Source organism: Parasteatoda tepidariorum, chromosome 3, assembly GCF_982258835.1.
Source record: "Parasteatoda tepidariorum strain Cologne lab strain chromosome 3, Ptep-v5.0, whole genome shotgun sequence".
Classification (NCBI taxonomy): domain Eukaryota; kingdom Metazoa; phylum Arthropoda; class Arachnida; order Araneae; family Theridiidae; genus Parasteatoda; species Parasteatoda tepidariorum.
The window spans coordinates 83383626-83401227 of record NC_141757.1 but is presented as its reverse complement, the minus strand read 5'-3'; the positions used below and the strand labels follow the sequence as shown (position 1 = coordinate 83401227).

General features: G+C 28.2%; 1 protein-coding gene across 4 annotated transcripts; it reads right to left on the bottom strand.

Moving 5' to 3' along the window:
- Positions 1 to 7801: 7801 nt before the first annotated feature.
- LOC107456355 (peptidyl-prolyl cis-trans isomerase FKBP4) lies at positions 7802 to 12255 on the bottom strand. 4 transcript variants are annotated; one of them, XM_016074215.5, is made up of 2 exons: positions 12139 to 12255; positions 7802 to 8946 (listed from the first exon to the last, which is right to left on the bottom strand). In XM_016074215.5, the coding sequence occupies exon 2, from the start codon at positions 8898 to 8900 to the stop codon at positions 7836 to 7838; it is 1065 nt and encodes a 354-aa protein (XP_015929701.1). In that variant the 5' UTR covers positions 8901 to 8946; positions 12139 to 12255; the 3' UTR covers positions 7802 to 7835. The 4 variants fall into 4 exon arrangements, with proteins under 4 accessions (XP_015929701.1, XP_015929702.1, XP_042895411.1 ...); XM_016074216.5 differs by having other exon boundaries at positions 12156 to 12243; XM_043039477.3 differs by lacking the exon at positions 12139 to 12255 and adding an exon at positions 11310 to 11392.
- Positions 12256 to 17602: the final 5347 nt, after the last annotated feature.

Here is a 17602-nt window from a genome sequence, read left to right as displayed (position 1 = left end):
AAATTTCCGAAAATGACAAATATAAATTTACAGAAATAAAATCTTCAGTGATACTCTTTTAGTCAACAATATAAAAAGATTTTCTTTCCTTTTTTTCTAAAAAAAAAAAGAAGTATAAAATGTTTAAATCCACTATTTTTGCTTGCATCAAAATTTGCAAAAATAACAAATAAAAAAATAAAATAAAAATATGCTAATTTTACTGTAAATTGCTCATGAATGTTTTCGATATATATTTAGGAAAAAATAATGAAAACAGTCATTTGAAATATCATAAACTGAAAAAATCGGCTAAGGACCAAACTCACAGTAGTTTTCGATTAAATACGATTTTAGAGAAATAAATATTAAAAGATGTCAAAATTACTCATTAAAGTAAATAAAATTAATTTAATGCTCAAAATATCACAAGTACAGGTGTTTCAAAGAAACAAGTCAGTAGATAAATCAACAAATAACATTTAATAAATTACAAATAACATTTTAGCCCACTTTTGAAATAATTTGATTTACCATTGCTCATAAATCAAGACAAGCACCTTTAATGTTTATCATATTATTTGATCAATTATATAGCATTAAAGTGCTGCCTAAAATATTTTACAGTAATTACTGGAAGTATCTTCTTTTTTTTAATATTCACATTTTATATTCATATTTTCTTATATTCACATCAAAGGCACACATTCTTATTTTTCTTCAAAATCTTTTAAGATTATAAAGCAATGATTATATTATAAAGATACAATATAGTACTTTATGTTATAGATAAATTACATTGGATTCGCTAATTTATTTGAGAACAGGATAATAATGTAATAAATAGAGCCTTTTGACTTACTTTTTATTTCTTCTGACTGTTATTAAACTTTTTCCAATTCTAATCTAAATGACAAATTTTATAATTTTTCCATTACTGAAAGTCTAAAACAGTATGAGAAACATTGTCAGCAAATATAGTTTACAGCTAAAAAAGTAAGACTTTTAAAATTTTGCATTATGGGTTATTATTGTGTCACCATTTTATTTTGTATATAAAAGATGTTATAAGGGAACTAAACTACTGAACATAATTACTTAAGGCCAGGGTTGGCAAGATTTTGCCGCAGGTGGAAAGAACCATGGTAAATACCGGTAAAAACCGTCCTGGCAAAAACAGGTTTTTGCCAAGCAAATTTCCAAAAAGTGGCAAAAACCTATATTTTCCAAGATGAGAGGACAAAAACACATTTTTGATACAAAATATTCTTAAAATTGTAATCTATACTATAAATATAAATAATTACAAAAAAATTAACAAAATTATTCTTCCATAATTAAATCATAATGTAATAATATATCATTTTAGTAGTTTAAAACATTATTGATTGGAAAATTTGTGATTATTCCCTTTTTTCCAGTGAAATGAACTTATTTTAAATTAATATAACTATAATTTAAAGCATAAAATATCTATCAACATGTGTAGTTAATTATTGTACAAATAATAATTTTTTATAATAAATAATAATATTATACAAATAATATTTATTTATTTGTAAAAAGACATTTACTTAAGGATTCTAAAATGAAAAGAGGTAAAAAACTTTCAATCTTTTAAAAATTATTACCCTTATATTAATTATTAATATGTTAAAAATAATTTTTTCATGTAATGTATCAAAATTATTATTCCTTATGATTGATTTAAATTTGTTTCAAGTATTTTGTAATAATATTTAATCAGCAATTTAGTTAATTTGGTTTTTGCCGGGTTTTACCAGTTTTTGCCACTGTCCTGGCAAAAAACCCTTTTTGCCGGCAAAAACTCCAACCCTGCTTAAGGCAAATCGACATTATTTGTTTAAAAAATATATTTCATTTTATTAAAGAAATAGGAAAAAACTTGAAACTTTTTATAAGCAGTATACCTTATATAAGCTTAGGGACCCTAAAGAAGACCGCGATCTGAAGTACCTCTCATTTTCTCAGCAAATGATAAGCTAAGAATATCATGCTAAGCATGCAAAAATGATAATTGGGATTCTGAACAATTATCAAAAGTTCCTTTCCACTATGGAAACATTCTACCCAGATGGCTTTCTGTTACAACATGACAATGCTATTCCTCACACTTCAAGACAAACCGCAAAATGGGTAGATGCTTGTTGTTCCTATAGAGAGTTTGTGGGGAATATTAAAAAATAAATTTGAAAAAGCAGGAAAAAAAAAGACAGTTAAAAAATTTAAGGAAGATTTTTATAAAAATATGGGCCGAAAGAAACTTTTGCCACTTTCAAGTCTCTTGCTGAATCTGTGTTACGACAGCTTCAAATGGTTATTAATGCTAAACAAGAAAGAATTTACTACTGATTTATCTGTATAATGTTGAATAAAGATAAGACATCTTGAAATGCATTTTAATTTCTGATTTCTATTTTTGTTTACTTAAATAAAGCATTTTTTGAAAGTCTCAATTTTTTTGTACCATACCGTATTAACATTATTTCTAGACAATTAAGTAGATATGCTTACAAACAATATTTATGATACATTTTTGACCAAGATGACTTAGGTCATATGTTTTTTTTTTTTTGCTACAAAATATTGAAACAAACAGCATTACATAAACCAAAAAGTAGTTATATTCCTAATTATATGGTTAAGTGACATAAAAAAGAAACTTCTCATGATAAAGCTATTACACATATATTCTTCAATTAACCTCACATTAATGGATATTCTTCTTTGTGGACGTTAGACAAGAAAAATATGGTGATTTCTAATCATAATACACACTTTTGGACAACAAATACACACTTTTACAATACACATTCATATACCAGGGTGGCCATTCAAATCAGATTTCAAATTTCCCTGATTTTTCCAGGTTTTCCAGATAAAAATCTTAAAATTTCCAGGTTTTAGTTTCTTTATTCTAATAAAGTGTAGGCGAGAAAAGTGTCTATATTATAAAATATTTTATTCAAAATGATATTTTTTTAACATATCTTGAAAAAAAAAATTTATTTTGACAATTTGGCAAGATTTTTTATTCATTTTTTAATGTTTCGGTACAAAATTTTGAATCAAAAATCATATATTGACCAACAAAAGAGTAAAATTAAATATTAGTATATAGTTAGTTCTTAAAAAAAAATTTTTTTTAAAATTAAAATATGTTATAAAAGGTTAAAATGAAATAGAAAAAATTAGCATTAATGCAACAATTGTAACAATTTGTCGATAAACATTGCTGTTAGCGATTATAAAAAAAATGTGTGATTGGTTGGTTTGCTGAGAAAAAATAATTCACAGATTTCTTTTAATGGGAATACAAAAGCTTTCAGAACAAGAGTGCAATATAAAATCTATTATTATTATTAAATTATAACCAACTAATTTTTGGAGAATTTTATTAAGTTAAAAATACAAAACATTTTGTCAAAATGGAAAAAAATTACCACGAAATCATAGGAACAAACTTAAGCCATAAATGGATTCAGCCCAAGGACAGAATTTAAAAACAGAAGCTAATATCCCTTCTTCCACCTCTACCACAATCTTTCCTAAATTGCACAGTCCATAGCGGTCAAAGATTTCCACATTCGTTTAGCAACAGTGGGAGAATTTTATGTGGCATTCTAGTTTAACGGAGCTGTAATGGAGCAAATTTTGATGCAAGCAAAGTATTGCTAAGTTGATGATATTTAAACTGCTTGGAGATACATTTCCGTCTAAAAAAATGGGTATAATGGATGAAATAATTTAAATTAAGAAAATTAGTAAATAATTTACATTAGTGAAATTAAAAAAATTTCCAGCTTTTCTTTAAAATTCCCTGATTTTTCCAGGTTTTTTCCAGCATAAAAAAAATTCCCTGATAATTCCAGGTGGGTGGCCACTCTGTATACGTTTTTGAAAGATTATATATTATAACTTAATAGATAAAGAACCTTTAAAAATAAATTTTATATTTCGATTCTGAAATGTGTAACACATATCATTTCTGACTATAAGTCAGGAGGCACTGCAACTTTTTGGGGGGGAATGCATAAATTTTTTTTAATAAAACAGTTAGCTACAAGCCACAAGTCTTAATATAAAAAGCAAATTAATTTAAATACTTAATAAAATAACCAATTAGTTAAAATTTTAAGTATACAGAAAAATAGAGAACATATAAAGTTGTATGGGAAAAAAATGAAGTATTTTTTGCAGGGTTCGTTGATTTAAATCAGCTTGATTTAAATCACGATTTAAATCAAATGATTTTTTTAAAAAAATCATTGATTTAAATCAACTGATTTTTTTTTAAATATATATATTGATTTTAAAAGTTAAAAAACAATGTTTTAAATTATTGATACTTTTATTATTTTCTTTTCTTAGTTTTAAAATTTATTTGAAATAAATTGCTGCGATAATTAGTTTTAGTTAACGAAATTACTTTCTTTCTTGGTGTGTGTTAAATTCCAACACATTTGAAATTACATTTTTAAAAATCTTTTGATTCTTGAGATTGAAAGTGCAGATTAAAGTACGCATTTAATATTGTCTTAATATAGACTTGCATAGCTGAACAAAGTAATTAATAGACAGGAATTTTGGAAAAAAAATGCGAATAAGCTTAATTAAAATTCCACTTTTTCATTGAAACAGCATGATATTAAAATCTACATTATATTTTATTGGAGAAAAATGTATATTTCTAAAGCTTGGGGTTATATTAAAAAGAATTATACCCTAATATGGCAAAAATAGAAAGAAAGAAAAAAGGATAATGAATTCAAATATTTTTTCCTGATATAGTGTCATTCGTCCCTTTCAAAGTCTATTTGAGGCAGTAGAGTACTGGTAACTGGTATTTTTTTTCTCATAATATGTTTACAGTATCTTTAATATTATCAGATTTTCTATAAAGAAATTTTGTGAAAAAAAATTCCAATGAGTGCATAGATTTTTTAAAAATTTTTTTTAGCTGGTCTATTTTGATATAGAATTAAAAATGAATATTTTAATATAAAAAAATTGATGAGTGACTACATTTATAAGAACAATCTGTTACATTTATTTTGTCATATTAAAAATCAAGAGAAAAAAAAAGCACAATTTTAAATTAAAATTATGGTTTGCTAATTGATACTTAAATTTAATAGTTAAAGAGTCTGCCCAAGCCAAATTTGCTACTGCTTAGGGAACCTTCACAAATTCAACTTTAGGAAAAACGATTTTCACAAAATACTTTTTTTTTTTTAAATTTTATTTTTGTGTTTTGTAAGAAACGAATAAATCCATATTTTTGGGTTGATTTTTTAATGTTATTTTTAATTTTCACAAATTATGTCTAAACTTTCACAAAATAAATACCTCTCAGAAAAACCTAGACAGACCCCTTTCATTAAATTCTCTATTTCATCTAGTCTTCAAATTTCAATTATGCATTTGTTTCAAAATGGTTGCTATGCATTCAAAACTATGTATTATAATGAAAAATTATATTAGTAAGTTAGAGCTTCTAAAATATTGTTATAATATTGCTTTCATATTAATTTAATTTTGATTAAACATTTATAAAGTATTTTTAATCATAAACTAAAGTTCTTACAATGTGTATGAATAAAAATCAAAAAAATCTGATTTAAATCAAAAAAATCCGATTTAAATAAAAAAAATCTGATTCTTTTGATTTTTTTTTAAAAAATCAAAAAAATCACGAACCCTGATTTTTTGTGAAACCTTTTATTTATTTTATGAAAGTTTTTTTCTTCTGTACATTTTCTATATGAAGTAAAACACTACTAACTACATTATATTTTGGATTTTAACTTTTAATATAACATATGAATCCTTCTTACTTTAAGAGGTTTGACTATCATATGGGACTGTAGGGCCCATGGCATTGCTTCGAAGTGGCTCAAAATTACACATTGTAATAAAATATTCTGATGTCAAAAAGTATTCTTACAGCCATGGTGACTCGGGGAAAAAAGCGTTTGCCTCCATATGAATTAACTTAGGTTCAAATCCCAGCAATGGCTGGCTGAAGCAAATTCTGCTCCCGGCTCGCACTGACTACATTGCCGACATAAAGTATTCTCAGTATTAAACGAATCATGATTTAGAATCCCCTTGCCAACGGACTAAGGTTTACGTGGTTTAATCTATCAATGTAACCCAAATGCGGGTTAGTTTCATCAAAAACTCCTTTGCAAAAGTTTGTTAGCACCAAGGCTTGATCCAGAAGTTCTCTTGTCTTTTGGTTTGGGTTCAAAATTTCAAAGCTACGGAGTTGAACATTGATAGTCGTAAAATCTCAGAATTTGGTCAGCTGTTCAATGCCGGTTATAAAACACGATTTTTTTAAGATAGTATTATATTACTTTAAAGCACACTCTACTAAATGGACCCTAATTATAAGCATTTTGAAGCACAATTTTTTTTTCGGGTAAAGGGAGCAAAAAAATTTCATGCAGACTCAGGACCTAAATTAATCACAGTAAGGTTTATTAATTGCTAGGCTACATTTATTTATTTCCAATGGGATTTTAACTACATATGCCTAAAAGGAAGTTTAAGATAATAGCTTTGACATGTATATATAAAATAGAAATACAGAGAAAAAAATATATTAAAGAGAAAAAAATTATAAAATTAAAATACTAATAAAATCGAGAAATTAATAAAATTAATTAAAATTAGAAAATATAACAATGAAAAGATATAAAGTCGTCATCAGCTTACATGAATATATCTGCAAAAATAGTGCTTTCTAATATTGAATATATATACATGTATGTGGTATATAGATATATGTATTTGCATTGAATATGTATATAGTAAATATCAGCAATATTTTATGTTTAATTAGCTCCTAAAAAATTTTCCAAATTAAATAGAATTATGCTAAACAGAGAAAACTTATAAATAAAAAGTTTTTTGCTTTCATTATCTGCATGCTTTCTTTAACAACAATTGTTACAAAAAATACTATTTTTCTCCCCAACCTAAAACCTTCAAAACTTTGGATTTCTTTTTCAAAAATAATTATAAAATCGTTTTTATGGAATAAAATTATGATTAAAATCAGAGATCTAAAAATTCCAGATGCCCTGATATCCTGGTGTAAAAAAAAAATTGTGATCAGTGCCCGATATTTTAGTGAAATTAAATCTTTTTCTTCCATTTGAGTATATTTTTTTTTAAATATTCAAAATGTCATGTATTAAACATAAAAGGAAGAAAACTGATTGATTTTATAATATCTTGATATTGTTGACTCAAATTGTTACGCTTTTTTTTGCAAAAATATAATAAAAAAATTCTCAGAATATTATATACATAAAAGTTAGGTAGAAAATGCATGCAGAAATGCAAACAATGTAATTGCATAATAACACAGCATTAATTTTTAAATAATTTCAAATTTCTTCTTTAATATATCAAAAGCTAAGCTCCAGTATTTTATACTACATTAACTCTCTGGCGATTATACACATAGTAAGTCACATTTTAACACCTAGTTTATCTCATCTTATAAGGTAGATAAACAATCTACAAAAAGGAAACAACTCTTTACACCTAGCCATTTGCCAAAGCATGATGATTAAAAAGAGCAGATATCTATGTTTCACAAATATATTATATAACATATTTGTTTTAAACTTTAAATAGATTCCATAACTAATCTTACTAAGTTAATAAAACTTTTCTTTTACTTAATGTGAATATGAATATTATGTATAATATAACTTATGAAAATGGCAACCAAATTTTCTAAGTTGAGTACAGACATTTAAAAATATACACACTTCTATTAACATTTTTATTTTTTTTTAATTCTACCTACCGTTAAATTATGAGAAATATTTTTTCATAGCACTAGCATAATATTGATTAAGCTTCTGAACTTGGCTTTTTAGTAGCTGTTGTTGTTTTGCGATTGCTTGGTTTTTAGGTTCAAGTTGCTGTGCAATGTCCAAATCATCCTTAGCTTTTTCATATTCTTGCAACTGCACATAAGCAGAGCCACGCCTATATAAAGCTTTGGCATTGTTGGGCTGCAGCTTTAAAGCTTTAGATGAATTAATTACAACCGAATCATAATTATGATGTCTCATTTGGCAAGCAGCAACATTAAGATAGCAAGAAAGTTTCAATCCTTTAATATCCATCCCTTCTTCTTGCATTGATGGTACATCATGTTCCAAGGATATAACATATTTGAGGGTCAAGCCAAAACGACGAAAAGCATACTGATATGCGCCTCTAGAATATAATTCCAATCCCCTTTGCTTATGATAACTTGCTCTGCGCCATTTCTCAGTTATGCTCATTTCCCATATTTCAGGTTCTCTTGTATAAGACAAAAGCTGAAAATGAATTTCAACTGCATTTGAAAGGTTTTTAATGTTTTTTAGTTTCTCTTGTAGAGTTTCCTCAGGACTAGAAACAGATTCTGGAGCTTTGGTCACTTCCAAAGACTGATCATCTTTTTTACAGTCATCCTGTGTTTCTACATTTTCATCAATGGCTTCAGTTGAATTTTGATCCGATGAAGTGGGATCTTTGACGTCTTCACTTTTATTTTCATCATTTTCAACTGCTGTTGCTTCAACCACTGAATCTTCTGGTATGGAAGAGTCGTCATTGAGACAAGGGTGCAGAAACAGTAGGGAACAAACTTCTTCTTCCTTCATAGTACGGATACAATCTTCTAATATTCTGTCTACTGGTTCATCAACATCTCCTACGACTATCTCCTTTTCGTTGGAATCATTTAGTTCAGTAATAACATTTTTTTCATCAAGAATTATTTTTATTTTGCACACAGAACCATCTTGTGGTGTATTAAAACCATATCCCTTTGTAATAATTTCTTTAGTAAATGGTTTGTACTTGGCTTTCCTTAAGGCAGGCATTTTGCAGCAGCAAAATTTTGACTATTATCCTAAGATGAGTCAATGCCTAAAAATAATAAGAGTAAAATATGTGCGAAAATTTGAATTTCTATAATAGTACAAAATAATACAAATTTTTAAATATCAGACATAAATAAATTTATGTAATTATTTTTTTATAAAACAAACAAGGTATCAGAAAAGAATAAAAACAATGAAATATCCCAAAAAACAAGCAAACTAAGAATACACATAAGAAATATTTCTAAAAGAGGCATTGAATGATAAACTTGATCCTGAAATTTGTCCCCCGCAGATAGGTTGATAAACAATAAAAAAACCTCAAGCAGGACCCACATTCTTTACAGCAGATTTAGCTGGTATAGATAACAATAACCCATTCTCAAAAAATCTTAGAAACCTGTCCCAGCTTTAAAAATTGGATGGGGTCAAGAGTTTTTCATAATATTCAACACTTATGTTACATTAAAGTTATAATAATAATAAAGTTATAATAATAATAATATTTAATAAAGCTTAAAATAAGCTGCATTAAATAAATATATATAAGTCATTAATAGCCTAGGCATTGAATGACGTTAACTATGTATTTTAATTTTGATAGAAAAGTAAATAAAACAAAAAGTTGACTTAACCACTGTGTAAAAAAAAAAGTGGAAAACACTTATTAAATATATTAGAAAGTTATAATTAATTATTAATAGACATGATGATTTTTTCTTTTAAAAAAAAGCAACCTCAAAATGATAGATACTTATGCTGACAGTAATGAAATGATAGATATTTATATTATTTCTTAATTTTACGAATTCATTCTCGGTTATTCTAGAAAATTAAGGTAATATTATGCTTCCACAATTAAATAAGACTGAGATTATTTCTTTCTTATCTATACAGTCAAACAAATGGTCCGCAGGCTAACTGTATATATATTGTGGGTCAGAAAGAGTCTGCAAAATCTTTTTCTAAAAAAATTAACTTCATAATTCCTTTATTTTGTCATATTATAAATTCAAGTGAGAAATATATATTTTAGATAAAAGTATAATATATTTTATTTTAACTATCAGTGACATAAATGTCTATTCAAATATTCTATCATTGAAAGCAGTTCCATAACAAATTTTTGTATTTTATTATTACAATAATGTGTTGATAAATAAGAATTATTGTATTATTATCATATTATTGTAATGACATAGTTGTTCCATTCAATATCCTTTAAGTGCTTTAATAATTGAACAAAATTATTTAGTAAATTTAAATCAATAAAACAATGTCCTATTTAGTAGAAAAATACATGAAAGATTAATTACATAATTTACAGCTGTTTTATTTACATACATAAACTTTGTGTAAAAATTTACAAATTGCAAGTTGTAATTTCGGCAATGTTTCACTGGATATTTGGTGCAACTCTCAATATTCCTATAAAAAAGAAACATCATTTTTTCAACTAAATTTTTCAGTGACAAATTCTGGTGCTTTATGATCAGCGGAATCTCATTTATGGTTTTAAAACTTCCATTTTGACAAAATGAGCATTTTATACTGCAGAAGTCAGCTGACCTGCATACAAGAACAAAGTGTTTTGAGGTTTCATATTGTCTATTTGGTTAATATTTACCTTCATGCTAATACTGCAACCTATAATTGAAACAATGTTTGCTCACATACATATACACAAACTTCACATTACAGTGTTCTCCCTAAGTGTTTTTAGAAGTGCGACGCACCTTGCCTGCCCCTTGATCCTTATAAATGCACTCTCTTTGCCCTGTTTTTAAAAATAAGCTGCCATCCTTTAAAACCAGAGCCTTTTTATTCATATTCCCTTTTTTTGTTTTTTTTAAAAATTTAACGGTTAAAATAATAACTACACACAAAAACTATCTGTGTTTATAGGTTTAATTCTGATTACTATTATAAATATTTACTTTGTTAGAATTATTCTCAGCTGGTTAAATTTTTATATGTTTCTCTTTTTTTTTTCCAGGGGTTATATTAATACATTTTTTGAGTGATTTTAAAATTATTTTTTAAGTAAATACCTTTTCTTTTTAAAAAAAATTACCTTTAAATGTTCATTTTCTAATAACTTTCCTATAAATCTTTTAAGCCGTTTATCAAAAAATATTTTTTAGTTTTTTTTTTAAAGAAAAAAAAATATTTGCACAAAGATTGTCTTAGCATGCCTTTAATTATTATTTATAAGCAAATTTTTTTTCTCGTATTTAGATGAGTGAAAATTACTTTTTGAAATATACAAATAAAATACAGTATAAGATAGTAACATAAAAATTGTTGAGGATCAATTTCAGATATTACACATTTTAGTAAACTTTTACTCTAATAAGTGAGTGCCCTTTTAAAACTCCAAGTGTCCTTTTCTAAGAGGAAGCAACTTACCCCTTTTTATTCCTAGAGAGAACTCTAGATATTGTGTGCCTATCATGCATTGTAAAACTGTGTTTACTGCTTCAATTTTTTTTCTTTATCTTAAGTATTAACAGATAATACAATTTCTAAAAATATAGCAATGTGAAAAGTGAAGAAAATAGATTTTTTATTTCTTTTTGTTTAGCTTAATAATTTTTTTACGGACGTTTTTATCTTAGCACACTATTTTTTAGATAAACCATATTTGTTTTAATGTTTTTTGGAAACTTTTTTTCTGGAAAATATTTTTAGCATTTAAAGTTTGTTTTAAGAATTAAAAGGATTTTTTTTCAATTTCTCTTTTTCACCTTTATTGTTTTTTACAGCACTTAGTTTTTTATTTAATTTAAATATTTCTTATGGATAACTATTATAGTTTTTACCCTTTACCAATAATATAACTAAGTTTTAATTAATTTTCAATAATGACTAAATTTATTTGTATGGATAAAATAATATTTATTAATGAATTTAAAAAAAAAAACTTTCTATTCGGCCAAATCACTATTCGTTTCAGCCTTAATAATTATACAATTTCATAAATTTTTACCAGTTATGTACAAAATTAACTTTTTTAAATAATAAGGATTCATTAACTTTAGACAGAAATTAAAAATTCTTCTTTTGTAATTGACACAGCCCACATTTAAAATAATGTTAACAATTAGAGCACAATTAAAGAAACATATCCTTCTCCATGGAATAGTCTCAATATACTGTCAAAATTCGATTGAAAAATGCGGAATATTTTGCTAGAGGAATAATTCGGGTGTGAAAAGTACTTATTTTATGAACTAACCTAACATAAGTTCTCACCAAAAAGGTAAGAAAATGTTGTTTAAAACTGTTTCTCAGCAAAATAAAATGATTTGTTTTGTTTACAACCACTGAATTGACAGCCAGTGACAGTCACGAGTAGTAGTCTCATTATCATAGCTTATTTAAAGTGCCATTCTCGTTGTATGTAAAATATCACGTAACTAAATTTGAAGATGCGGTCGAAGATCTGCGTGAAATTTGTTCTGGAACGAAAAAACTCGCCAATCAGATTTTACTTGTCTCTTGGGGTAAGGTAGTGAATCTCTTATAGTGAGAACAGTTCCCTATTATCTTAAGGGGCATTCACGCTGGATGCAAATGAAAATTTGTCCCGCAGTGAACTAATCGTTAAGACACGGTCCCCAGCAGATCACCGAAGTCAAGCATCACTGGCTACGGTCAGTGTGCGGGTGGGTGACCACTTGGATCAGCCTGCGTAGGGACCGAGGGTGTGCGGTATGGGTCCTCGTTAAACTGTTCTACCGTAAAGTGCTCGACTTCGCGTGCAGGTCGTCGGGTTACCGACGCGGGGATGCCACCCCCTCTGCAGAGGATCAAAATTGCGATGTCATGTCTTCGGATCATCCTCAGGGATGTTTCCCAGACCGTCACCAATAGCCCATTGTGCAGTTCTAGTGCGACGTAAATGAACAACAACAACAGCAAAGGAAAATTTCATATTATTGCAGCGATGCAAACAAGAACTTGATTGATAAACTTTTCGTAGAAAAATATATTTCACCTGTAAAGTTCTCGCAAGGGTTTCCGAATTCGCACACGTGAATTCTTCGAATTTAGCGAATGGTCTCTCATATTTTTTAAAGGAACCATTCTCGTTGCCTACATTACACGCATATCCTGCCGTCGAGGAAGAATGAGAACTTGATTGGTGAAAATTTTCTATTCCGGTTCTCCGCTTAAGGCCATTCTCACTACATGCAGTTCACGCACTTCCAATTGCCCCGGGAAAAATTGGAGAACCTGTTTAGTGATTTTTTTCTTGGGAAGCCACCTAAGTTTTTCTCAGGATATCACCAATCCGATTCTTATTTTCCCTCGAAGGCAATTGGTAGTGCGTGAATCACGTGCAGTGAGAGCGGTCTCTAAAATATAAATTCTACTACGGGCAATTTTTTTCACATACAATGAGAAAGTTTTGCGCATGTTCTCTTGAATAAATGATGCACAAAATATTCAAAAAACATTTTTTGATATTTTCAGAAAACACCACGAACTAAACCCAGTATCAGCTAAACAGGCGATAGGATTGAGCTATAGTTGGCGTTGGGCAGTACTCTCTACCTATTGCAACACTTCTTTTCCTTTCACCATTAGAGAGAGGAGAATCATCGGAGAAGGAATTACATTAATTTTTGTCTTGATTTTCAAATAAATTTAAAAATTTTAGGTTAGGAAACTATATGGCATTGAAAACAACATTGATTGTTCCAAAAGGAATTCATGGAATTTTCAAAAACTATTTGTGACAATTAAATATGAAAAATATTAAGAATGGGGGAAATATCTCAGTACACTCCTATACGACTGAGAAGAAGAGGTGAGGCAAGGTTCAAGCCAGGGAACCGATCTTCTCCCCTGATGGCGTATTAGAGCATTGCGATCAGGAATTGTAACGTTCCTTGTCTCTGGGTGCAATTTGTTTTTAAAACTCATAAAAACCTCCATTGGACATTGAATGAATATGTTCACATATATGTTTTACAATTAATGCAAATCTTTTTTTAGTCACAGAGGATAAACAGTTTCTAAAAATAGCCCTCTTTTTCTAAAACTAGAATTTTTTCATAATATATGTATTTTTTTAGAGAAAATCAGCTTCAAAAATTTATTAAACTGAAAAAGAAAACTAAAACTGCCTTTTAAAGAAGTTCTATAGATTGAGACTGTTGTCATTCCCTGGGAAGGATAGCTACGAAGTCTTTTTCTTTTTATACCGCCAGATGGCGTTCTTTTTAAATTTGTATGTGTTTGTCTGTTTTTTTGTTAATAAACTTTTACTTTCTGTCTGAAACTCGATCCACGGACTACAGTTGGCAGCACGGCTGTGGTTTTGAAAATTATGACGCAGTAAAAAGTTTCACTTAGTTTCGCCGTGATTTACATCGTTTAGATTCCAAAATCAAAATGAGCAGGGATCTGCCGAGTATCCCACTGCTGAACAGTGAGAACTTTTATCAGTGGAGTATTAAAGTCAAGGCTTTGCTGACACTTAAGAAAATTGCTAATGTGCTAACTGAAGAAGCCCCCGTTGATCCAAAGTTGCGAGAACAATGGACACTAAGCAATGATGACGCAGTTGCATACATACAACTATCGCTTTCTGATGACCAAAGTCTTCAGTTCGCAAACGAAACTAATGCTAAAATCCTATGGGAAAAAATTCAAAGCACATTTACTGGTAAAACAGAAGATCGAAAAATCGATGCAAGTAACGAAATAAAAAATCTTGAAATGAAGGAAAATGAAAATGTGTCAGACTATATTGCAAGATCACGAGGACTTAAAACGAAATGTTCATCACTTGGACTGGAAATTTCTGAAAGAGAACTTGTTTATTACACTGTTAGAGGTTTACGAGGACAGTTTACAAAAATAAAAGAAATCCTGAAAACCCAACGTGAAAAACAAATGGATGAAGTTTTAGAAATACTGCGGGAGGAAGAGAACAACTTATCAAAATTAAAAAATGAAATTCCTAGACGAACAGAAGCATTCCAAGTAAAACATAAAAATGAAAATAGAAGCAGGAAGAAATGTTTCATCTGCCATAAAACAAATCACCTAGCTAAAGACTGCTATTTCCGAAACAAGAACGAGGGAAATCAGAACCAAACATCTCAAGAAAAAAGAACATTTTCGAACTATAAATCGGGCATGAACAAAATCAAAAACAATAACGCTCATTGTGCATTTGAAAATCAAGATAAACATTCTAGTGAAAATTTTGCACTTACCGCAGAACAAGAACAACACCAAATAAATTCAAGTGCTACCGGTAAAAACAAAACTGTTTTCATTTTGGATTCTGGTGCTACTTCACACATGGTAAAAGATTTAAACTTTTTTGAAAACTTAAATCATGTTAATGGAATAATACAATTAGCAGGTAAGAAATCAAATTTAATTTCTAAAGGAATTGGCATTGTAAAAGCTACAACAACAGTTGATAATTGCAGTAAAAATCTAACAATATACGATGTAATATATGTACCAGATTTACGAAACAATTTAATTTCAGTATCTAAATTAATTGATAAAGGTTATAAAATTGAATCTAATGGTAATGATATTTTGATTTTAACTAATGATAATCGCAGTGTTTTAAAAGCCGTAAAAGTAAACAATCGTTTTGAAATTTTAATGGAACCGTGTAGTAACATTTCACCTAAAACATTTGATTTTAACGATGTAAATAATTATGAGTTACAATGTAATGAAGTAAGTAATTTGGATACTTATAATATTTGGCATAAAAGACTATGTCATTTAAATCCACAATACATGGTTAAAATGCAAAATGTTATTGGCATAAATTTTAAAGATTTTGAAAATTATCATTGTGAATCTTGTGATATAAGTAAAGTAACTCATAAGAGTCATCCATCAGTTAATATTGCACAAAGTAATTCTGTATTAGAGTTAATTCATGCGGACCTTGCAGGCCCTATAAATTGTGATTCATTAGGAAATTCAAAATATTTTTTAGTTCTAGTGGATGATTTTTCTGGGATGTACTTTTCTTATTTTTTGAAACATAAAAATGAAGTATTTGAAATGTTTTGTATGTTTAAAGAAAGGTATGAAAAATTAATGAATAAGGAAATCAAAAGATTCAGAACAGATAACGGTTTAGAATTTGTTAACAACGAGATTGATAGTTTTTTAGAAAAATATGGGATCATACATGAAAAAACAGTACCGTATAATCCTTCGTCAAATGGACGTGCTGAGCGAGCCATAAGAGTATTAGTAGAAAGGGCTAGAACATTATTGTATGAAAGTGAATTACCATTAAAATTTTGGGCTGAAGCAATAAATTTTAGCACACACATTTCTAATCTTACACCGCGTAAAAATAAACAGAATCTTCCGATTGAAATATGGTCAGGAAAAGAACCTAAACTTAACTACTTAAAAGTATTTGGATGCGTCGTTTATTTTCATATACCTAAACAATTCCGTAATAAATTTGATGTTCCGGGTAAACGTGGGATTTTCGTCGGTTATTCTAGAGAAAGGCGCGCTTATAGAATATATGATGTTGATAAAAATATTGTAATTGAAGAGCGATCTGTTAAATTTAACGAATCATTAAGGGGAAGTAAATTTTTAACAAACAAAAATGAATGTAGCATATGGAACATTGAGGATTTGACCCAGTTTAATATGCCTCTACCACAGATCGAAACTGAAACCCAAAACTGCCCTCCAACTGAATCAAGAAGTGAACATTCTTTTTCTCATAAATCTTCTCAAGAAAGTGCTGATTCACAAAATGAAAATAATCAAAATACTCCTGCATTAAGACGTTCTGAAAGAATTAAAAATAAAATATCCGCAAACGCGAACTTAACCTTGAAAGGATCATCTATTCCTCAAAATTATGACCAGGCGATAAATAGTAATAAATATTCAGAGTGGAAAACCGCAATGGAAAACGAACTTCTTTCGATGGAGAAACATAAGGTTTTCGAATTAATTGAGAGGCCTAAGAAGGAAAAAATAATAAAAAGTAAATGGGTGTATACATTTAAAAATGACAATAATAACAAAATTTACAAAGCGCGACTGGTTGCAGCTGGATTTAATCAAATTAAAAATGTTGATTATTCTGAATCATATTCACCTGTGGTAAATATTGAATCATTTAGGTTATTAATTGCTTTAGCAGCAAAATTGGATTTATTTGTTAAATTTTTTGACATTAAAACTGCATATTTATATGGTGATATTGATGAAACTCTGTATATGGAACTACCTCCAGGCTTTGAAGATAAATATGGTAAAAATAAAGTGTGTAAATTAAATAAAAGTATTTATGGTCTACCTCAATCTGGTAGAAATTGGCATATAAAGTTAAAAAATGAACTTAAAAAGATTGGTCTCACTCAACTTGCATCTGACAATTGCGTATTTACTAAAATTAATGATAATGATTTTTTCGCAATTTGTGTATACGTAGATGATTTGGCAATATTTTCTAATAATTCGAAATTATACAAAGAAATTATTTCAAAACTTAATCAAACATTTGAATTAAAAGAAACAACTAATGATTCAAAATTTTTAGGCATTGAGATTTCACAAAAAGAAAACGGAATTGGTCTATCTCAAACTCATTACATTGAAACTTTAATGAAAAAATATGGTTTGGAAAAATGTAAGAAAACAAATATTCCCATAACTAAAGGTGAAGATAGATG